At 44.2% G+C, this 24,824-nt stretch overlaps 1 protein-coding gene across 2 annotated transcripts in view; it reads left to right on the top strand.

Moving 5' to 3' along the window:
- LOC144762910 (thiosulfate sulfurtransferase/rhodanese-like domain-containing protein 3) overlaps positions 1–6,322 on the top strand; it is a 35,656-nt gene extending 29,334 nt beyond the window's left edge. For both annotated transcript variants that reach the window (XM_078648207.1, XM_078648208.1), the window contains exon 4: positions 4,775–6,322. In XM_078648207.1, coding sequence (XP_078504333.1) covers positions 4,775–4,838 — 64 coding nt within the window. In that variant the 3' untranslated portion in view covers positions 4,839–6,322. The remainder of the gene's footprint in view (positions 1–4,774) is intronic.
- Positions 6,323–24,824: the final 18,502 nt, after the last annotated feature.

The raw sequence follows: 24,824 nt of genomic DNA, 5'->3' as shown, positions 1-24,824 counted from the left end.
GGGGAACGGCCCGCTGTCAGCCAGGGCCGCTCTACCTCCAGAAATGCCCCCGCTTCGGTGAAGTCCCTCTCGGGGGACTCGGGATTAGCAACTGTGCCCCTGAGCCCTCTTGGGCTCTGAAGAAGGGATGCCCCCTGAGCCTCGTGGGCTCTAATCAATAATGCTGCCCAGACGTTGGAGTCCCGCTCGGGGACTCTGAATCCCAAAATGCCCCCAAGGAGCCTCGGGGCTCTAAATGAACGAAATGCCCCCGGAATGTAGGTGGATCCTCTTGGTACAATCGCGGGCTCGGAGGAGCAGCCCACTGGTCAACGGGGCCGCTCTATTTTAGGACAGGAGCCGGCTTGGACCCGGCTCAACTGGCACCCTCGTGGAACCCCCACCAGTCCTCCTTCACTCACCGGGAGGTGTTGGTTATCTTCTCGCAGCAACCCTGTGGGGCTCTCCCTTCACTCAGGGAGCCTCGCTACTCCGGCGGCCGGTGCTCCTCCTGCCGGTCCTGGGCTCTTGCGTCGGGGCTCTTCCTCCGCTTGGGACCCCCGGGGAGAGAAGCGAACTCAAGATCGGCGTGCAGGAGCGCGGGGTGGGCTCCCAGCCACTTCCTGCTTCCTCCGGTCTCACGGCCCCGCCCACGTGCTGCCTGACTTCCTGTTTGGTCAGCCAATGGCAGCGCGGCCCCTTGGACGAGCCTCCAGGCTCTGGGGCGCGCTGCTGAGGTCAGCGCTGATTTCTTTTTCCTCAATACAGGGTGGGCTCCCGTTAAATCAGCAAAAGGCTCCTGGCAGGGTGGCCACCTGCCAGTGACAAAGGCAAAAGTACGGCAATGAGCGGGGTGGGCACCCGCGCCGTGAATCATGGCAAAATGGGCGGGGTAAGCACCCTCGAGGACGGCCACAAATGCGGGCAAAATGCAGGGTGGGCACCTGCACCAATAAAACGAAGACCAGGGGAGATGGCAGCTCCGGGCCACGCTTGAATCAACAGCACTCCCCTGGAAAGTGGAAATAAAGCGCTTCCCAGGCGCTTGATGCACAAAAGTCCAGGGCAAGTCCAGTGGAAAGGCAGGGGGGGGGCAAAGGCTGGCCCCAGGGGCCAGCTCACTGGGCCCTCCAGACAGGAAGGCAGTCCTCCTGGCGCCCAGCAGCAGCAGCAGGCCCCCCTCCAGTTAGGATCAGGAACAGAGAACCACATTTCTGGGGACACAGCCCCTTTTTATACAGTAAATCCCTTTGTCTACAAGGGTGCAGGCAAGGGGCGAACCAGATACAACTGGTTCCTGAGCACTTTGTTTTGCTCAGCCCCTTTGTCTATTCACAGGATGGGTAGGGTCATCAGTCGCACCACAGGGGGTGGAGCCAGCATTGTGTGGGGGAAAACCCAGCCCTATTCAGGTCCCAGGTGCACTCTTCCCCAGCCATCAACATGCAGATCTCCCATTCACCACCGGGGCACACCCATCCTGACTCCTGGAGCCTGGCACACCAGTCAGCTCCAGCCAATCACAAGCCAGCACATTCACTGCACAGGCACACCAACTTCTAGAAGTGGCACTTCCACACTAGACACATACACGCCGCACACATCATCGCGCAGCATTCAATCACACGAGTCCGCACATACCAAACTCGCACCTGCACTCCCCACGCATCAGGAACTAACATGGACACATACATTCCCCATGCATTCCTATGGGAGGGCAGGCCAACCTCACTACACGCACGCACTTTACCCTGGGACACAGTGGTAGAGTGCGCAGAAGCCAAAAATCGCTATCACCAGGCCACATTAACAAGCAAAAAGTTTAGGGGTGAACCTGCCAGAAGGGCCAAGTCCAACACTGACATTTGGAGACACTGGTTGTATTTCCAAAATACATTTCTATCTGATATTTGAGTAATACATTGTGTGGCATTGGTGAAACTTAGTACTCACATTATTATTTTGGTGCCAGGGGCATTGCAGCTAAGAGTGTTATGTACTGACCATTTAGAGCAATGGTCTTAAAACTTTTTAATGCTGCGCCTCCCCAGTGAAAACATGTAATTCATCGGGCCCCAACTTCAGAATTATTCTATTAAGATGGCAAAGTTCAAATATGTCTTGACTTAGTGAAACACAAAACATATTCAAATATTGCTGGTAATTTGTAAACGGTATTCTATTATCATTTTAAAAATGAAACCAAATACATGATTGCTTAAAAATAAAGCACTACTTTCAGCTTAATGTTTCTTTTGGTCAGAGTCTGGCGCCCCCCCTTAGGATCACTTGAGCCCCCCCTAGTTTGAAGACCTCTGATGTAGAGGCATTTTCCAATTGGCAAAGCTTTTACTTTTACATTGTAATTACATTCCAGCCAACCTGAGAAGGGAGGAAGTTTGCAGGCACTTTCAGTGACTGGCCAAAAGAGGGCATATGTGGATTTTTTTTTTAGTATAACATTTCTGTATTCGATTTTTATTTAACTTGACAAAAGGCAACATATGAGTTGATGCATTGAAATATTGTCATGGGAAATAGTTTGAGACAGGAAAAAGAAAATATTGCATGAAGCAGCACACTTGAACGTGACAAAATGGCATTTCAGGATTGTTTATGTGCAGGAAGGGCACAATATTGCAAAGGTGGCTGCGTCGGCGTTAAGTCTTAGCGCCATCGCAGGGGACATTCTTATAAATATGGTGCAGCCTTGCGTTTCAGTAGTGGCGGAGAGAGGAGTTAAGACAGGAAGGTTAACAACACCCTCCGCCACTTGCTTGTACATATCCCCCACAGTCTGGTGTTTTTAAGATTGGTTATGCAATCCCTACTGGTGTGAAGTAGATATTTAATAAGTGCAAGTTGGTGGGAAATCCAGTAATGTATTTGGGGTAAACGCAAGCCACCATATATAGTGGCTGTGTCTAATTTCGACACACATGGGCTTAAAGTGCCCTTATTTTTTTATTTGGTACCCGTAGTAATTCATTTGGAACTCCTAATTTTTCCATGGGGAATATGTAATTAATTCAAGGGACTACATCTACGTAAATGATTTGCACCTTACCTTATAGTGAGAATTACATTTTATTCCACATGCCAAGAGTCTAAATCCGCTTTTCAATGAGGGGGTTTCATCATACATTTAACCACATTTTCCAAGCCCTTTTTGTGGTACAGCCCTAGATTTTAGAGGGGAGTGGGTGGGATAGTGTTAGCATAATATCAACATATAATAATATTTTTGTTCTCCTGCTAGTGTAATTATGCTTCGAATTGCGTTGTTCTTTCTAATATCTATGTCAAACAATTCTAATGTTAATAACACTAGCGGGGACAAGAAGCACCCCTGGCTCGGGCCCTGCATATTGGGATTTTAATGTTGGAGGCCTGGTGCTTCAGGTGGAGTTGAACAGTTACTGAGCAGTGGGCTATCCACGCAGCCAACTTGTTCTGGGCAGTGATAGCTCCATGGCAGATCTCAGGACCCAATGCGATGGGAACTATTTTTAATTAAAACTGTTTTTATTGGAGTTTAGCAATAAAACACGAACACAGTAGTAAACTCCCCTGGGTAAGGCTCACAGAAGTGGGTAATGATTATGCAATATATTAACAAGCTAGTTTTCACTGACATGTTTGTACCCTCTGATAGTAGGAGGCGCAGGGGCAGCCTCATAATCCAGCAGAGTACTGGTAATAGAAAATGTAAAAGTAATGAATGTAGGTACCCAGCAGATTGGAAACTTTAGGGGGCAAAGGGGGGGGGGGGGCACGAAGCCTGTTAGGGGTAGGCTGTGTATTGGGTTGTCTTGCATGCAGTGCGATTGGACCTTTCAAAGGGAAATTGCAGGAGGATGCCCAACAGACTGGGAAATGTAAATTACCTTAACTATTATGATGCAGGGAACCTATATCTTGGGCACTATGCAATAGGTAATTGCCATTCGTACAGCTTGCTTTCTTTTTGCCTACCACACATAAGGACAACAATAGATATCAGTTTTGGGAGGCCGTAGAGCATTTACCAACATGGCATGTAGGTACCTCTGAGATGCAAGTAATACAGCCTGTCTGCCTGCACAGATTTGTTATCCGGGCCGGACTGGCCATAGCGGGCACCGGGCCGGCTGAGCAGTTTGCCAGGGACGGTTTCTGTTACCAGTCCGGCCCTGTTTGTCATCACCATCTGTTTCCCATCAGCCGGTTAACCTCTTCGCCACGGTGGAATGTCTGAAAAAAATGACGCGTGAGCAGTTCGGACGGCCCCCAGCCGCCCTCCGCACACGCCCACTGTGACGTCGGATGACCGTCCGTCGCATCGAAGAGGTTAAAAGGACCAAAGTCACCCTGGTCGACGGGTTGTGGGACACTTTGGGTATACTCCTGGTACAGCAGAGTCTATTTAGAGATGGGGGAACAACAAAAAATACATGTGAAACATCTCCGCGGCCCAGAGGTACAAGGCCAGATTTTGATCCTAACAGGTATTGGTTCACTCCATGTACTCTATACATAAGAAAGCAGAACAGGGGTTCCTGTTTAGCATGGTTTTTACCCACACTGGTAGGTTTGGTTTATTTCACCGGGGAGAAAAAAATGTGCCATATCTCTAAACAACAGATGTAAATTGTGCCCATATGAAGAGACATGCACACCCTATCGAGTACTCTTCTGCTACCTTGTCCTCCTCTGCTCCATGTACTTGATCCCTAAATGTAATCGTTTCACCACTGCTAAGAGTAAAAGGATGCAATAAACAGTGTGTCACTGACTTCATTGTGCTTCCTTTCAGAGCTCAGCACTACCTGGGTGGCTTTGATGACTTTGTTCGACATGAACCTCCTGTGAAACAATGACCATCCGTCGACTTGAATCTTGTCGTCCCAACTTTGTGAATCTGTTTTTTCATTTACAGGGTGAATTTTTTTAGTTTTACGAAACAGGAATTAAAACATGAGTGTTTTATCAAAGCTGCTATAATGCCGAACACTTTCGAGTAAGTTGACAAATCACCCGCTTTGATCTGGTAATTGACCTCCTGCCATGTGCCTTATGTAGTGAAGTTTGATCTGGTCTCCTGTGCACTGAAATGATCTTTGGTTACTCAAGGACACCTAACTTTTTGAATCATGTGGGTGACATTTTAAATTGCCAAAGATAAGGACAATTACCTTTTTAAAAAAAATTAAAAATACACGTAACCTCTTCACATAGAGTTGCTCACTTAAAATACTTGGAAAATTGTGAATAGTTAACTTTGCTTGAGGGTGGTAAAAGGCACACTGCTTTGAAGGCTATTTTACTTGAACTTTTTCTAACACCGTAAAGAATACCAAAAAACCTCGAACTTTATACCACGTTGATAAGATAGTGAGTGAAATTAATTGGTGTGTTTTTACCTTGAAGATGCAAATGTTGGTACCTGGGTCTTCTAGCAAGGACCACTGCCTGCACGATGCACATAAACCATGGTACATTCTTCCTCCTGCTCTGCACAGCTCTCGCTGACTCATCGTGCAGGATGACTTGCATTAAAGTGGCTTACTTTGCTTAAAGGCTTCTTTCATTGATTACCTATCTGGTTGTTTTGTCATACTCTTACTATTCCTCAGCTTATTTCTTCTTGGAAGCATTAATAAAGGCTTGATATAAAATGGGTGGTTGTTGGCAGGTTTCTGCTTAGGGACACAAGGGTTGCACATACCACCATTGAATCTATGTATGAAAATCATGAACTATTCGCAAAACCTTGAAAAACGAACCTACTGATCCCGCAGTGGATTTCCTGCTTCAGAAATTAAGTGAGACCGTCTCGTGGTACTAGATACCCTTGGAGTAATCTGCACACACCCACACTCACCTTTTCTTCCCAGAGGATCTTCAAGCAGTCTTTCTTCTTTAAGCACCATCAGTGAATGCATTTTTAGTGGTTATGTTTTTGGGGTTAGGCAGGGCAGGAGTTCTCTAGGTAAAACTATACTCCCTGACTTATGTTCCTTAAGGTTTACTACACAGATTGCATTTGGAGAACAATATGTTGATGTCCAGTACATGCGATTTATTTTAAGTGGGGAAAAAAGGGCATTTTTTCTGACAATAAAGGAGCAACTTCAAGCAGCAGGAGCATCAAAGGCTGAACAGAATTGTAATTATTTTACAAGATGTGTTCCTTTTATGTGCCATTGTAATCGTAGGAAACTCAAATACTCACAATTGAGTTTTTGACAGTACCATGTAATAAATGTGTATGTTTCAAGACCGTGTCCCGCTAAAAGTATACATGAATTATTGTCCTAAAATGTATGGTTTCTTTCTAAATAAATTACACAAATATCTGTAATGTGCATATATATATTTTCCACTTATGCCAAGGAATGTGCATACTTCGTAATATAATTTACAAAAATGCATTAGACTGAGCAAACATGAAACCGTAAATTCAGAGTCATGAATGACCCAAGTGCAGACATTTCAAATATATACACATTTTCATCTTGTATGTGATCGCCACAGTCACAGTGTGCCCCGAAGTTGACAAAAAATGTTATTCACCGAAAAAACCACATCTGTGACTGCAGCCAAACAGAGAAACCTCCATAATTCTGCACAGCCAAGCACATTTTTTGATTTATTGCAGATCTGCAGTCCTGAGTGACAGCAGGGAAATCTAATAACTGCATCAGAACAAGCTGCGACTTCCATCTACAGAAAGTTCCAACCTTGGACTTCCGACAGTGGGGAATGTGTAGCAAACGGCTCATAAGAAATCAGGCAATAAGTGGTAGTAAGGGATGCTCTGTTCTTGAGCAGGATGTTCCCACTCTGCCCAGTAGTGTAACGCAAAAATGGTCGTCCCACCCTGCACAATTGGATGATGAGTGCTGGAGTATCCTGTATTTTACAGATTAGATTGCCCTTCAGTTTATTAGCGCCATCTGGGGTCTGCATTACGCCCCTAGCTCATTCTCCTTTGTTTTTTTTTGCACTTTGTAAGCCCTAGAATGTGTTGCATGCAGTGTCAGCTGATACTTAACGGGGCGGCGGGGGGGAGATGAAGAAAAAGAAAATCACTTACCTGCAGGCCGGCTGCCGCCTCTCCTCCATCCTTCTGCTGTTGCTGAAGCAGGAAGCACTTAGGCTCCCAACTCCCCCAGCCAATCACAATGCTGCTGTCACCAGCATGACATCAGCGTCGTGATTGGTCTGATTGCCATGGTTCATCGCTCAGACAGGGACTGGGAGCCTATACATGTTCTCCACGCAGGCTGTGCAATACATCCGGGTGGGGAACATGCTAAGAGCACTTCATGTGTCTAGACTGGCCGTGACTGCAGAATGCTGCCTATTTGCGACTTGTGAACTTGCTCTGTGTTACCTTTCTGCATGTTATCTACCTGTCGCACATATCTATGCTGTTTTGAGAGCCTCTGTATATTGCCTACAATAATTGCTGGCACACAGGACAAAGTGGATGTTTTGGGGCTTGGGCAACGGGGGAGATTTAGGCCAGGGGAGCCAATAAGTGTACAAGCAGGGCAACTTGCCCTTCCAGGCTTCTGTGTGGGGGATTGGTGGTCGCCATGGAGAAGGCAAAGGCTAAATTGCAGGGATCTCGCTTGGTTCACCCAGACTGACAGCAGGAGTTGTACGATTCTGAGATACCACCTGATCCCGCCCCACTCACCAGTGCACTCTGTACAAGATACTAGAGGCCATCGAAGCTTCAGTGTGCACCCTTCAACAGGAAATAGGGAAGGTATCAGCTAAACTAGGCCTGCTTCGTGCTGACCATCAGCAGTTGACCGCTAGAGTGAAAGATAACAAAACTGCCATCGCAGACCTGTATTCCTCATGCCAAACCAATGAAAATCCAGATTTCTCATCTTGCGCATCGAGTACAGCAACTGGAATATCAGGCAGAAGATGAGGAGGGGCGCAGTTGGCGGAATAATGTACAAATAATAGGCCTTCCTGAGGGAACTGAAGGGTATGAAATGGTAGCAGACTTGGAGCGCTGGCTAAAGTCGGTGGTGGCCCCGGCTGGGCTCACGCTCCAAGTCTGCTACCATGTCATACCCTTCAGTTCCCTCAGGAAGGCCTATTATTTGTACATTATTCCACCAACTGCGCCCCTCCTCATCTTCTGCCTCTTTCCCTTTTTCACCCTGGAAAGAGTGCACCAAGTGCCAGCCTGACCGTGGGTCCGCGTATACCTATAATTGCAAAGCTGTTGCATTATAGAGACAGAGATACGCTATTGCAGCTGGCCTTTCCAGGTGGGGAATGATCAGGTCACGTTGTTCCCAGACTTTACCACAGCAGTGCAAGCCAAATAAGCCTCCTTAGAATTGAAGCGGATACTACATGAGAAAGGGATTCCGTATTCTCTCATATTCCTTGCTAAGCTGAAAATAATACTGGCTGGTCACTCTGACTTCAGTCCAAAACCGGATGAGGCTTGGTCCTGGTTGGCATCGCACTGCTTGGGTTCTGTTAAAAAAACACGTTCCTGAAGGTGAGGGGGCCCCCCTTACACCATCGAAAGCGTCATGGGTCTGGGGGACACTTGTGAGCATGTCCTTTAATAAAACCCACCCAGTCCCAATCAGAGTTTGGGCAAGTGGCAGCATTGTTGCCGATTGAGGTAGTGACACCAACAGAGAACAGTAGCTCAGACCACCAAGACGATGCCTCAGATTCTGACTCGCTTCAAATCAATAATGTTGAGCGTCCAGATGTGACTTCACAAACTGCAGATGAAATGATTTGATTAGTGAAACTATTTCTCCTTGTCACGCTGGTCACGTTAAGTGGGTTTTGTTATAATTACTGCTCGGGCCAATGCAGCTGCATATTGGGAGACTCCCTTTTCTTACCCCCCATTGACACTTTATGGTTCTTGAAGGGGAGATGCTATTTGTCTAACTTAAAATTCTGCATAGTTTGGATGGCCAGCCGTTGCTGGACTGCTCTGGGGAAGTGGTGTTGGGTAGACAGTTTTTTGTTATTGCCCTATGCTGAATCTGGTGCTTTGGTGCAATATGTGGGGGGTGATTAGGAGGGATCCTTTGTCAGATTGCCACATAGCTGGTCACAGAGCTCAGTTCCAGGTCATCACTTTGTAGTGGTTTAGTGTGTTAGCCATAGAGCTAAACGTCCTAAAATTCTGAAGTCTTAAAAGACGTGTTTTGCATGTTGCCCTACTTTAGTAGTCGCACCTCACATTGGGTGAAGCTGATCACTTTGTCCAGCGGGGTTAGCTTCATGCTACTACATACTAGGCCTTTGCAAGGGGGGCACTCTGGGTGCAGACAGGAGTTCCTTTTGAGACAAATGCAATTGCATCGATAAAGAGGGCCAACTTGTCTTGGTAGAGGGGCAACTTTACAGGAAACCCCTGGTGCTGGGCAGTGTTTATGCGTCAAATAATGATCAGACTTATTTTCTTCATATCCTGTTGGGGCAACTAGCTCATCTGACCGGGGGGCCGTGCCTCACTGGAGGCGATTTTAATTCTGTTTCAGACACGTCTTTGGACCACTCAGCTCTGCTGCACTCAGAGGCAGCTGCCCATAAATCAGCTGCTGGTTTAGCCTCTTGGATTAGATACTGGGATATGAGGAACCCTGCTGTACACAACATCCCACACACCGGGATTACTACTCCTTCTCGAATCTTTACTTGAGAATTAATCACTTTGTTTGCTCCAAGTCCCTTATTAGTTGGGGAATGATCAGGTCACACTGTTCCGAGACTTTACAGTAGCAGTGTAAGCCAATCGAGCCTCCGTCCCCCCTCCAAACACCATCGAAAGTGTCACAGGTCTAGGGGACACTTGCGAGCAGGTCCTTTAACAAAGCCCACCCAATCAGAGTTTTTGCCGATTGAGGCAGTGACAGCCGACAAAGATTAACAGTAGCTCAGACCACCAGGATGATGCCTCCAATTCTGACTCACTTCAAATCGATAATGTTGAGCTCACAAACTGCAGATGAAAAGATTTCATTAGCGCCACTCTTTCTCCTTGTCATGCTGGCGATGTAAAGGATGGTTCGGATCATGTAATTTCATTATTTGCAGATGACCTGCTTATTTTCCTTTGGGATGAGGCGAATGATAGTCTGCATGTCCTGCAGCAACATACGGAATTTTGAAGGGGCTCGGGTCTCCGAGTAATCCAGAGTATACTTGGGGCATCCAGCTCGTCCACAACTTGGACGATCTCAGTGAGGGAAACCTGGGAGGGGAGGAGGGGGCGGGGATGATTTGGTCTTGGAAGTCTTGTGTCAGATTTTGGCATCCGCTTAAGCTACCTACTGCGGCATGGCCGTGCTCAAGAGGCTTCTTTACTTTTCATTAAACCTCCTGGTTTCAGAAGCTTGAGGCACTCCTGCAGAAACTGATTTGGGATTGGTGGGCGCCAGAGAGTTGCACTAGCTAGGCTCTGTAACTCCACCCCCCTCCCCCTCCAACCCCCTCCTCCCACTCCCCCCACCCCTGCCTGGGCATCCTTTTGTCCACTGCCCTGGCCTGTGGGTGACATGTGCTGTGGTGTGGTGTACTGGTAGGTGACTCCCTATGCCCCTGAACTCTCGTTGGTGGACCTCTCTAACTGCAACCCATTGGCTTTCTGTACTGCAGGGCAATGGGACTCCTGGGCGGAGGGGAGGTTGGTGACCCTGGATAATTACTTTGTTGAATGTCTTATTGCCCTTTGGAGACATGGTGGAGCAGACCTACCAGTGGGACAATTTCTTATCTACAACTCGCTTACTCATGCCCTACGGGACCTATAGGGTTCTGCGAGAGCAGAACCGCCCACACATGCGGTCCTTCAGCTACTCCTGATGCTGGGTACGGGCTTTTGCCTAGCCTCGTGGTTATATAAGGCTTTAAATGGGCTGCTTAAGAAACCATTGATGACCTTCGGGCTGGCATGACCACTGACTCGGGCCGGGACATGACTGACACTAAATGGTGCAGAGGGCTTGCATATCCACAGAAAGACTCTCGCAATACGAATCTTAAAAACATACAATTCAATTACTCTGACAGGACAAACTCTACTTCTCATAGGATACAGACTATGACGGGAAGGCTAGAGGTTGCCCTCGCTTTCTGACACTGGATGCTAATTTTGGTCACATGACTTAGGGTTGGCTTGGGCTCACTGTGTTCGGGGGGGGGGAAGGTAGTTTTGCGTCGGTCTAGGACACCCGCAAACACGCCTGAAGTTTGTTTATTGGGCCTCTTCTGTAGGCCTGGCCCGAGAAGGTGGGGAACAGATTTGTGGACTTAGCCCTGGCTGGGGCCAAGCAACGAGAGGCCATTGCCATGAAATCACCCAGGAGGACTAGTGTGAAAACATGGGTGACCAACATCATGCGCTGAGAAAAGGGCAATACAAAGGGAGGAAGCAAGGGGTGTCCATCACGGACCAATTAAACTGCTCTGGAGGGAAGTGGTTGACAAATGGGAATCCCCTCGGACTGCAGTAGACTCTGAGAAGGGGCAGACTAAGGGGTCAAGTCCTGGCTGTGAAAATTAGCCAAACCCTCATAGAACTGAGTTTACACGGGTCCAGGTGCTGCCGTAGGCAGAACGGATTGCTCTTCCTTGACCCCCTTCAAGCCTCCCCCCCCTCTTCCGCAACTCATGTTCACACATCCTGTGACAAGACATACACACATATGGGCACAGTCATAGTTGGTTTATTATATTAGTATTATTATCTTATGGCATCTAGTTCTGAAAGTGCTATCATAACCCCATCCTATGTGGGTGTTCACATGCTCTTGTCTGCACAGCATGGACTAAAAACTGAAATCCCAAGCTTCTGATTCCGTGTTAACATTGTACTATGCAGCTGTATCATTTGAAATTCTAATAAACAAAAGTATTAATAACATAGATAGTAGTTGGCAGATGTTGCACTATACAAAAATATATATCAAAGTATTCTCTTAATGTATGCTAATCTTTGGTGTTATGTATGGTTTTGGCAATCACCATTGTAGGGATATGTAAAATAGGGGAAAGGGTCCTAAAATGTAGACCCAAGTTTACTTGTTTAGCATGGATTCTCACTCAAACAACAGCTCTGATCAACTGTACAACAACAAACATATCTTACACTAAAAAGCCGACCAGAGAAAAACGAATTTGCGTACCAGTATGCTAACACCCCCTATTATCTTTGCAAAGGAGGCATATCACGACTGTAACAGCATAAATACTTGTAGGGTTTCAAACATAGCTAGAGCTAAAAGAGCATGACGTAGCTTAGTGTGAAGTCTTAGCACCAAATGAAACAAAAAGGACTGTAAATGAATCCTTCTAAAACGAGGTGCTGGCAGATAGAGTGGGTGTAGGAACCCACTCAAAGTTCTCTAAACTGCCAACCTCACTGTCAATTTAACCCTAACTGCCAGGCTATCTATGCTGTGGATCAAATTAAGCAGACTACTTGTTCAAAAGTGTTGTCTCCCCCCCCCTTCTCTTCTGGTCAATGGTTTGTGGTCTCTACCATTTGTAAAAATAAAAGAATTCCAGCACGACGCAACAAGATAAAGCAGAGTTTGGCAACAATTAGATCGGATGCTGTAAAATGAACATTCAAATACACGTTATTTACAGCATGGATCTCTTGAAGTTGAGCTCACTGAAATAGTTAATCTACAGTCCTTTCTAAACTCTATGGGGAAAAACTATGGGATGACTATTATGTAATTTTTTCCTCTGAAGCCTGCAAACTCTTCAGCGGGGTTCATCGCTCAACCCCACGATCTTCAACGTGTACATGATCCACCTGCCCAATAACATCCACACACACATCATCATCCTCTTCTGCGCAGATGACACACAACTCCTAATCTCCCTCTTGGACAAGACTCTCAACACAAGAAACAAGTTTACATCTGCATGTCCAAAGTTGTTAACTGGAGGAAAGCCAACTGTCTCAAGCTCAGCACTGACACAACAGAAAGGATCTTTGGCAAGAACACCACCCTGGGACTCCAAATAGAAGCCAGGTGAACAAGGACCCACACCCATGCCAGGAACCTCAGAATAATCATCAAGAGCAAACTGGACATGACTGCACAAGTAAACAATATGACTGCATCCGAATTCTAGACCCTGAAAATGCGGAGGGACATCTTGAATTAGCACCCAAGCAACACTAGGAAAAAAAACTGTCACTCATGCCCTAGTCACCAGCAAATTGGACTATAGGAAGACCCTCTAAAAGGTATCACCAAGCAACTTACTAGAAGACTACAAACCATCCAGAACTCAACAGCCCAACTCCTCCTCAATCTCACACACAGAACGCTCATCATACCACACCTCGGGAAACTACACCAGCTCCCAATACACAAATGCGCTCATTTCTACTCCTTACACACATTTAAGGCACTACACAACTCTGGCCCCACCTACCAGAATAGTTGCATCTCCTATTAAACCAACTAGACACACCTGCTCCGCAGTACTCCTACTCGCACAAGTCCCATGAATATACAGAACCAGATCAGGACAACAGGCATTCTCTTACATCACTCCTAAAGGATGGAACAACTGCCCACCCCACATCAGAGCCTCCTCCTCTCTTCTTTAATTTCGAAGAAGCTGAAGCCCAGGCTTTTCAGTTAAACAACCTACTATACAACCTACTATAGGCAGGGCTCAGCACGCACGCCGGCTCAGTGCCAGGATATTCGAGTGGTTGAAAGTGCACTTTAAAAATACACAGCGTAAAATGTGTGATTTCTAATTTAGGGGATGGACTAGAAGTACAAAATTTGGGCAGGTATGAAATGAAATAGATTTATAAGTTGCAAACAAAGGGCCAGAGGCATCAAGGTGCTACAGGGGTTAGTACTACAGAAAGAAAAGTGGCAGAACTAGAGATTCAAAGATCACAATGACCAAGAACCTCCATTAAAGAGTGAAAAGCCAGTTTTTGTTAACACCTTTTGGAGTGTAGTGTGAGTCTGAAGGCTGGAAATGGAACAGTTTGTTTACAGGTAGCCAATGGAGCTTGGACATCCCAGCCGAGACAGACTGATTTTAGGGTTATCAAGGACCAGTCTTGCCGCAGCACTTTGAACCAGTGTAATGTAATGTTATTATTGTGTCACACACCGCGTGATGTTTCACGTGGTGTGTGCACGTGCTGTTGCACGTGTATAAACATGTTATGAATTAAATGCCTGTCACTCGCGCATGGGTGTCTGTTCCTCCGCGGTTGGCCATTATCACCGTTGGCTTGCCGCTGGTCAGACGCTCCGTGAACGGGTGGAGTTTCCTACTTCAATAAACAGAATCTTCTTTATTCAGAAGTCTCCTTATTTCATCCATCACATCTTGGCAACGATTGGGGAACAGAAGAACTCCACCCATACCCACGCAGGAATTTAAATTCATATAAGCAACTTACTTCGTGAATTCACCATTTGACTCTGAACGTCATTCCGGTATTCTCGTCTTTGGAAATATTTCCTGTTTATCACGGAGCATTATAAGACCTGATTGGTAAGACACAAATTTCCATTGGCTGTCTGGGATCCTAGAGACGTGTCTGGATTTTGTTGTTATATTACACTTTTATGACTGGATGACAGTTTGTTCCTCATGAAACGCCCTCGCCAATTGGTTAGTGCCAATCAGCTGGATTAAACGCTGAAAATCATTGGTTGTATCTCTTTCACTGCACGTCTTTTCAGCGATGGGCTTGCTTTTGATATTTTGAAAAGCTTGGTGTTTGTAGACGTTTCGCCAGGGAAGTTAAAGGTGACTATATTAAAACTTCGTTCACCATTTTATGTCATTGTGATTCCGAGCGTGATTTCATTTTTAAAACGATGTCAAAAGCGTATTGCTACAGCGATACGCACGCTTGTTCAGAACACAGTATCACTACATTATTCAAAACAATTTCAAAAGCGTATTACTACAGCGATACTCACGCTTGTTCAGAACACAGTGTGACTGCATTATTTTATACAATTTCAAAAGCATATTGACACAGCGATACGCACGCTTACTCAGAAAGTGATTTCAAAGATTTACTTTTACAACATTCATACGCATGTTTATTTTCATTTAAAAAACGTATTTCTTCTGCAATTCACACACTTGTTCTTTAACTGTTTTAATAACTTTATTCAATGATTTATTTAAACAATATGTTCCTGTATATGCGCATTCAAGTAATTTTTTATTAATAACATTTGTTTGGTGTTATTTCTAAAAGATTATTTAATTATTTATTTTGTTGTATTATCTTATTTGGAAGTATGTCAAACAATCAATGGCATCAAATTACACAACCACCCCCATTTTTGAGTAAACAAGGAACTCTTGACATTATATGGACTGAATGGTTTGGTTTATTCGAAAACCATTTAATTGCTATTGATGCTTCCGAATATTCCCCTCAACGTAAGTTCGCAATTCTTTTTGGATGTCTTGGTCAGGCTGCTCAGCGGATTTTTAAAAGTATTACTCCTATAGATCCTCCTGTTTCTCAAGATGAAAGTGGAGATAATCCTTGGAATATTTATATTGAAGCCATTGCTAGACTTAAAAAACAGTTCTGTGATGACCCTAATATTATGCTTGAGCGCCACAATTTTTATTCTAGGAAACAAAAAGAGGAAGAGAAAGTGGAAGAGTACATTTCTGCTCTTAGAGTTCTGGCTATCACATGTAACTTTGAACCTTCACCAGATAAATTCATAAGAGACCAATTTGTGTTCAATTGCGCTTCAAGGAAAATTAAACAAAGGATCCTTGGATGTAAAAACCCATAATTAAGCGAGGTTATTGATCTTGCTTTAAGTATTGAACGGTCTACTTTGACTAGTAAGGTGGTGATGGAGCCAGTCAAACAAGGAATTAATGTGGTTGACTATTCTGATTCTGATCAAGAAGGAGCTGTTTGTGCAATCAATGCTAAAAGCAAAACACAGTTTGGCCCTAAACCTTTTCAAAGGAAAAAGATTGTTTTCTGTTATAGATGTGGTTCAAAAGATCACATAGGCAATGCTCTTACCTGTCCAGCACTTAAGAAACGTTGCTCTATTTGCAAAAAAATTTGTCATTTTCAAGGAGTATGCAGGTTTGCTAAGAAACCTCCAAATGTAAATTTCATTGAGTATGATGTTGATTCTTGTTCTAATTCCTTCAAGAATATTGTTGTGACTTTGGATTGTAATGGTGATGTGGACTCTATCAAAGGTCCTTTATGTTCTGCAGTCATAGATAACGTCCCTTTACAGGTTATGGCGGATTCGGGTTCGCCGTTCACAATACTCAGAGACTCAACCTTTTATGAAAAATGGGATAGAAGAGTTGAGCTAACTAAATCTGATGTTAATCCCAAGGCATTTGGTGAGAAGGATATCAACATGATTGGTTATTTTGAAGGGTTGGTCCAATGTCTTGGGAGGGAAACAGTAACTAAGATTTATGTTGCGGAAAAAGGAAAGAACATTGTGGGGTGGAAAGATCTTGCTAGGATGGGACTATATCTGGCCCCTGGGGATGATGACCCTATCAAGGTGGGTGAATTACCTAAACCTGTTTCCAGCGATTTTCCTGTTTCCATTGTGGATTATACAGATACAAAAGTCCAAGATATTTCTGAGTTCAAACCTGTTTTTAAAGAAGTGGTTGGGAGCGTGAAAGGGTTTGAGCACAAGATCAGATTAATACCCAGGGCTCAACCTGTTGCACATAAGGTTAGAGCGGTTCCATTAAGTGTGAGATCTGAATTGAAGAAAATGTTGAATGATTTATGTGATCAGGGCATTATAACACCTATTAATTCATCTCAATGGGTGGCTCCGATTGTGGTTGCCCGCAAAAAGGCAGGGGAAATTAGGCTGTGTGCAGATTTGCGCTCCTTAAATAAGAATATTTTCGTGGACTGTCATCCACTTCCTAGGATTCATGAGCTTCTGGCGAACATTGGGGAGGCCAAATGGTTTTCGCTAATTGATCTTAGATCAGCGTACCATCAAGTTTCATTGTCAAAGGAGTCTCAAGAGCTTACATCGTTTATCACCCCCTTTGGCGCTTTTAAATTTCTACGTCTTCCTTTTGGATTAGCTTCAGCCGGTAGCGTTTTTCAGAAGCTCATGGATTTGTTATTTCAAGGGGTGGAAGGTGTGCAAGCATATCTTGATGATATTTTAATTTTTGCTAAAACCTTAGATGAGCATAATAGGATTTTAAGACATGTGCTTTCGATTTTAATGTCCAGAAACATGACAGTCCGCAGCGATAAGTGTAAGTTTGCTGTGAACAAAATTGATTATTTGGGGCATACTGTCTCTGATCAAGGCATTACTCCTAAATTCTCAGTTATCAGGGCTATTGAAGATGATAAACCCCCTTCGGATAAGGATGCTTTGCGATCTTTCCTCGGCTTAGCTGAGTATTATGCTAGGTTTGTGCAATCTTATTCTCAATTGGTTGAGCCTTTAAGACATCTGTTACGGAAGGGCTCCAGTTTTGTATGGACTGATGAGTTAAACAGAATTTTCTGTGAAGTTAAGAAGATGATTGTTTCAGCTAAGGCAATACACGCTTTTAGGGAGGATGCTGTTTCTGTTATCACAGTAGACGCAAGTATTTCTGGTCTGGGTGCGGTTCTCACACAGAGAGTTAACGGTCAGGAACAGACCGTCGCATTTGCTTCTGGAGCTCTTAATGATTTCGAGCAAAGATACAGCACAATAGAGAGAGAAGCTCTAGCATGCGCCTAGGCGGTCCATAAATTTAAAATGTATATTTGGGGAAGGAAATTTGAGTTAGTTACTAACCACAAACCTCTAGTTTATATTTTCAATAAGTCTAACTCGGCTTCCATGTCAGCGAGGCTAATGAGATTGGTTTCGAAATTACAAGAGTTTAATTTTACGATTAAACATATCCTGGGGGGCAAGAATTTTTGTGCCGATTGTTTATCCAGGATGGCGATGACTAAGGATGATGAAGAAGACTTTCTGGTGGAAGATGTATAATGTGTTACTCTAGTGGACGCTGTGAATGAAATGAGTGATGTTATTTCTGAGAGTGACTGGAAGGAGGCTGCCGCAGTGGACAATGTTTTGTTGAAAGTCATTGACTTTGCTACCCATTGTTGGCCTGAGCCTAGGAGTTTGAGCGGAGATCTACGTAGATTCGCTCAAGTTGCGGAGGAACTCTCAGTGGAGAATGGTATAATTCGAAGAGGTGAGAAATGTGTTCCTCCTTTCAGACTTCGTGAATATATCATCAATAAGGCACACCAAGGTCATTTAGGAGTGACTAAAACGGCTATGCGTATTAAACAACATTATTGGTGGCCTTCAATAGATATTCAAGTCAGGAATTTGATAGACTCCTGTCCTGAATGTTTGTTGTCTGACAAACATTGGCGTACTTTAAAGGTACCTTTACATCCTACTGAGTTTCCTGATTCACCTTGGGAAAAAGTTGGTGTTGACTTTTCAGGGCCGTATTCCATCTTACAACAAGAAAATAAGTATGTGATTTTATTAATCGATTATTTTTCTAAATGGATGTATTTTGATTTCGTGAAATCTCCAGATTCGGATTCTACCATAGCTTTCCTCAAAAAGATTTTTGATTTGGAAGGGTCCCCTGAGTCAATTGTCACGGACAATGGGACACATTTTGTATCTGATAAAATGTGTACATTTTTAAAAGAGTTGGATATCAAGCAGTTGAAGGTGGCATTATATTCTCCAGCTTCCAACGGTCTAGTTTGTAGTGTAGTTCCTATAGTCCCAATAGGCTCTGCGCATTGGAATAATATCTTCAGTAGTGTAGACGTAGGACTGAGGTTAACTAGGTCTCTACTGACTATATTAGACTTAAGTTTTTTGCCAGCTAGCTCAGAGTTCACTAGAAACTTTCTTGAATAAGCGAGGAGGAGTTTAACCTCCCTGGATAGACAAGAAGGGATTTAGTTTCTGACAACCATAAAACATGACAACTTTGCTCTCCCTGATTAAGAGTATATCTCTAGAGTCGTGTGAAAACAAAAGACAGCTATTTCACTCAGTCAAAGGTGCGTACTTAGTTTCACCAGATTGCAGAGAAAAACAGAGACGGGCGTATTCAATAAAAGGTGTTATTTATTGAGCAGTCTCTTTCCTCATACAAGAGAAATGAATTGCTACAATTGCAATACTTATAGTTAAGTAAAGTGCATACAGTAAAAGCAGGATTATGAAATAATACTGTAAAAGCATTGATATGGTTTCTTAGCCATATGATACTTTAAAATGGATAAAATAGATACATACATATATACATTGACTAATCGTACTCAACTGGTGCTTCTAACTACGCCTACCCCGGTGTACCTGACCTAAGCCTAATACGTGGGAAGGAGTAAGTAAGTAGCAGTTTAAGTTAAGTTTGCTTTGCCAAGAATCTGACTCAAGAATTCTCTGTAAGGGTTTAGTCAGTTCAGTACCTGGGTATTAGAAGGCAGGAGGGCTGGTATCTCTCTCTCAGGACTCGGTATCCCAGTCACCCGCAAGGGTAAGCTGGAAACGCCGGAGGCTGGATTTCTCGGCAGGAGAAAAGAAAGCGTCTTTCTCAGCACGTCAAAAGGGAGGGGCAGCGTCCGTGGTCTCTCGCATCAGCTGGGCTCTTCGGAAGTAGATAGCTGCTCTGCTCCAGGATTACCACCGTGAGTTTGCTTAAGGCAACGTTGGTATATTTCTACCTGAAAGGTGCTGGGTTTGACGTAAGGCTGGACATAAGACGTCAATAAAGATGTCACTAAGAACTCGTCGTTCTTACAGTGCTTTACAGGAGTTCTAGGATGAAATCAAAACAACGGCAAGGGGGATTTCCCAGGTTGCTGGAGGCTTGGTTTTGTTTAGAGAACTCGGTGTGCTTTCTAAGGGGCTGGAGGAATAGGCTTGCTTAATGTGACAGCATACGCTATGACTGAATTATGAAAAGGGTTTCTATGCCGTTGTAGGGATATTATTGATTTATAACCACACAAGGGCAAAGAATAGGAATATCGATTCAGGTACCTAGATAAACACACTACACCCACTCCACGAATTCATGTCCATAATTACTAAACTAAGCAATAGTAAACATATCGAACGGTGCATGTGTATACCGATCCACCCCAAAATACATTATATTGCATCTGAAATGGCATATGCGAAATACACGAAAAAATGAGTACAGGTACAGTATTTCAAGCAGAGTAATCATTCATAAAATAGGATGCATATATATCAGCTGAATGATTTTGCGAAAATTACACATGAAATGGCTCTTAATACAGAAAAGAAAGGTGCGAGACCATTTCATCACATATAAATACAGTTATTTGTAAATATGCTAGAGGTTGAGGTAATATATTGTCTCTTGAGTTCCTCAAAATAGAAGCTCTGTTCTCTAAGAATAGTTCTACTTTAAGCAGAGGATGAGTACCAAAAAAAAGGTAAATATTTTGGAATCGGGGAAAAAAATAATTTCGTTTTTCAGGGGAAGAAGTCAAAACAGTTCCAAATATTTTCAGAAGCTTTTGTTTTTCAAAGCTGAAGGCCAAATTCAGAGTTCAGGGAACGCTGAGTGCTCGTTTGCTTAAAACGTATTCTTTCTGTTCAGGGGAGAACATAATTTCAGACAGACTTTCAAAAAAGCAGTTTACCGCTTCAGGTGAAAGTTCGACCAAGTTGGAAAATGCCGCAACTGTGCAGTCGTGAGAATGATTGCTATCATCGATGACAGGATCAGCAGTGCTCACAGAAGGTCGTACCTGGTTGATGCTACTCTCATCTTGCACTTCACTACCCTTTAATCGCAGTGGTGAAGTCTCAACGAATGCCGTCATCAGGATGGGTAACCGCTGGGGACAACACGATGCATGAGCCGTTACAGGACTTAGCAAAGTATCTGTATCCAATGGTACTTCTGATTGTAGTGTAAGACAGACGTCTAACACGCATTCTTCTCCGCACAGCATACATCTTAACACAGGTAAGATACAATTCTGCCAGATGGGTCTGAATGAAAGAAACCAGGTCATATTCAGATCTCTTAGCCAGGCTAATCCAAGGACTTTAGTTATGCGGTCCCGATAGCGTATAGCTAGGATCGTTTCTTCCATTGTTGCTGGAGTCTTGTCTGTGACATGGCTTGCCATAACGAAGCAGGAGTATCAAAAATAAAATGCCTGCTACGGGTCCCAATAGGAGTGGAAGGCCGCCAAAAATTGAATGGACAAAATTAGGAAAGATGCCCAGGACTGCTTTGAAAGGTGTCAACAATCCCGAAAAAATTGTCTTAAATACACTCGCGATACCATTCGTATCTGAAATGATTAAGATTTGGTTTAGCATTTCTGCGAAATGTAAGGGGCAATTTGTTGATAATAGTGCATGTATCTCTGTCGTTGTCCTTGCAACCTGGAGATCATACGTTTCTTTTGATGACGTCAAGGGCACAGGCGTCTGTAGAAGAACAGACTTCATTCTGCTTAAAGTATCAATTCGAATAGAAGAGATTTTCAAACTGGGCCAAATTTTTCCCTCCCTGTCTGGAGTGTCGTTCGGATACAATACTTGCATACAGCAAGTGACCATGGAAGAAACGCGTACTAGATAAGCTTTTCCTGGCACCAAGCCACAACATCTGTGGTCCACTATTAGAATGTAGCTCCCGTTCGAAAGCCGTCTAAAGAATGGCTCTATTCGAGTTGCAGGTGTGCCAAGCTGGTGACATGAAAGGTTATTTGAAGTCCCCTCACAGGCCCCATGTAGATTTATACCCTGACACAGAAGTATACCACTTAGTGATTTTTCACAATTATCACCACTAAGAAATACATTCTGTCCTTTTTCACTATAACATGTGTGTGTGTAAGGTAATTTCCATGATGACTTAATGTATCCTTTACCCAACCTTTCATACTGGCCTGCCTGTATATACTTTTGGCAGTATCAAAATTGGAAAGTTGTTATCGGAATAGTTATGATTCCGTGTATTATCCATTCGATGACAGGTCGTTCTGACATTGTCAATGATAATCTCTCAAGTTTTTCAATGCTCAGAATTGTATATTCTGCTCCTTTTTGTGCCAAGCTGATTTGTATATCAGTAAGGTTAAAGATAGAGAACAGTGACGTTGTGTTAATTAAACGCCAAGGCACGTAGCCTGAACGCAGATTTTGTAACGTCCAGCCAAGCTGTACAATAGAACGCAATTGGGACTGACCATGTTGTAACATTAGTAAGTCCTGCTCTATTATATCGATTGCAGATGATACAATACTGTCCAGTGAATATATTCTGGAAGACAGTCATTAACCCATTGTCCACAACAGAAAGTGATTTTTCCAACTTAATACGGTCAATTTCCCGCATTTTCTCAGCTGTTTCAATTTGAGTTTCTTTCCAAGCTTCGTTATAAGCTGCATATGTAGAGGCCGCTATGAAACGTTTTTGACGCTGTTTGCGTGGTCCCATAATGAAATCACGCAAGTCAGCACCTTCTTTAAGTAAAGTTAAGTGTTGCTTAATTTCTGCCAGTGTGGATGTCTGTAGCCATTCAAGGCAGAGTTTTCCTACACTGTATGTTGTTACTATCCCTGGATGTTGTCTCTGGGAGTATCTAGGGTCTGGCCTGTGTGGAAAAGTAAATTTTGCCATGTTCTGTGTCCCTACGTGTTCCCCATCCTATGTTGTATGTGCATGATTAATATGCATATGTATTCCCCATCATCGATTAAAGACGCAATTACAGTTGTGTCCAACTCTAGTATGTCAGTTTCCAGTCCTCGTGAAAGCTACGAGTATTAAGCCTATGTAAAGTTACGTTGCCACGTTTTACAGTGTGCACGTTATTTCATTGTAAAGTCCCTGTTTCTAGGCCTCAAAAGGGCCCGGACTCAGATTCAGCTCCTGTCTCCTGAACCCTCGCTGAGGAGCGATACAGCCCCCACCTGTATCCCTGACCCTTCACTTACTTCCTGCCTCACAGTGCCCGGCTCGGCCTGGCTCTGCCTGCCAGTCTGCCAAGAGTATGTTATGATTCCAGTTATCAGTCCAGCTCTCCTTCTCTGCATTCCTAAGCTACTGAATCGCATCAATAGTTTCAGTCATCGTCTAGCCTTTACGTCTCCATGTAAGAGAAATACTGTATTTATGGTCATTTAATATTCCTCAACACACACTACATGTAGAACAATGCATGCACCAGTCTTAGTGTCTGTTAGCCTTTGCCCTGATAACTTTTGGATTATATCAACATGTTCTCTAAACATCAGATACTAGATAGTGTTTAGGTACATGTCGCTCTGACTCTCCAGACTTTCGTCTCTCCTTCTAGCTCAGAAGTCATAGCCCCCAGCTTCTCCCTAGTTACACGTCATTGCCAGCTTGCGCGCACCACTAGGTTAGAGGTCCTGGCTCCTTAGGTAGCCCCCTCCATGTTTCCGCCCCATTTATGACATATTCCGTTACGTTTACATCACATGTCTATGTATACGCCCTGTTCACGCCTCTTGTTACACCTCCTTTCTGCCTTATCTCTCGCGACTGTTACAGGCCCTACCCACTGTTACGCCTACTGTATGTACTGTAATGTATTTTGTTTAACTATATATGCTTGTGCACTGTTATTAAAAGCAGAGCTAGCCATCCCAGATCTTGCCCGTGCAGGTTGTCCTGTTCCTGTCCTTTATGCTGTATTAAACCTGCAAACTCCTACTACCTCGAATCTTGACTCTTATTTATTGAGCTATCTGTTATTGTTATATCTAGTCAAAAATAGAGGTATTATTTATTTATTTACCACATAATGGCGCCCGAACAGGGACTTGCCCTTTCCCCACGCGCCGGTGAAGCCACGCAAGCCCCCTGATCCTCTGCAGCCGTGACGGAACCATACCGTGCACGTGCAGATATTTCTGCTTCAAGTATCCCTCAGGCCCACGGAGGAGACGGAGGTTGCGGTCCAGCATCCAGACGAGGCGGTGGAGGAACGCGGCGAGTCCCGACCAGAGCCCAAGCCGAGAGTCCAAGGTCCGAGGTATCCGGAGGCCCACCCGTAACAGAAGTCCGAAGTTCGTCCGTCCGGCGTCGTAGCAGTCCAGTCCAGTCCGAGGCCTTCCGTTCTTGCTGCCCGGTGAGTACCATTGCTGGGGTAGTATCTAGACAGGGTCAATTGCATTGTCTCTGGTCCGTGGGTTTGGGTACGCAGATCCAACACGAAGTGTCCACTTAGGTGGATGCGGGTCCTGACGTGTCTCTTTATGAGACCGGTAAGTTTCGTACTGTTTTAGCAGTGCATCTAGTTTCTGTTCTAGTCCGTTCTGTTCTCGAGAAATTCATGTATTCTGTTTTCAGTATTCCAGGTAGTGTTTTGTCCGAACTGTTATCCTAAATGTCATTCATGTATTTCAATGTCGTGGTATGAATGTGTTGTTTAGTAATCATCGTGTTCATTGTGTATTGTATTGTGTCTAGACTCCAGCCCAGTCATGCCATTGTTTTCCAAGTTACGTCAGTTAAAAACTAGAAAAGGTCTGTTAGAAGAAGCAGTTCCTGTCCCACCTAGGGACAGTCCAGGTCATTTTATGTATCAAAAGCATGGCATAAGTGCCATATTGTATCTAGATTTGTGGGTGGAGTACACCAAACAGTTAGAAGAAAAGTACAGATGGCCCGTATCGGGTACATGGGATGCCGAGTGCATCATGCGAGTAGAAGAAGTATTATGGAAAAAGAAAGCCAGACAGTCACAGAAAGATGCCATCGAGTTATGGCGCAAAGAATCTCATAAAAGAACC

Source organism: Lissotriton helveticus, chromosome 6 (assembly GCF_964261635.1).
Source record: "Lissotriton helveticus chromosome 6, aLisHel1.1, whole genome shotgun sequence".
NCBI lineage: Eukaryota > Metazoa > Chordata > Amphibia > Caudata > Salamandridae > Lissotriton > Lissotriton helveticus.
Note: the sequence above shows the minus strand (reverse complement) of the source record. Positions and strands in the feature narration are given on the sequence as shown.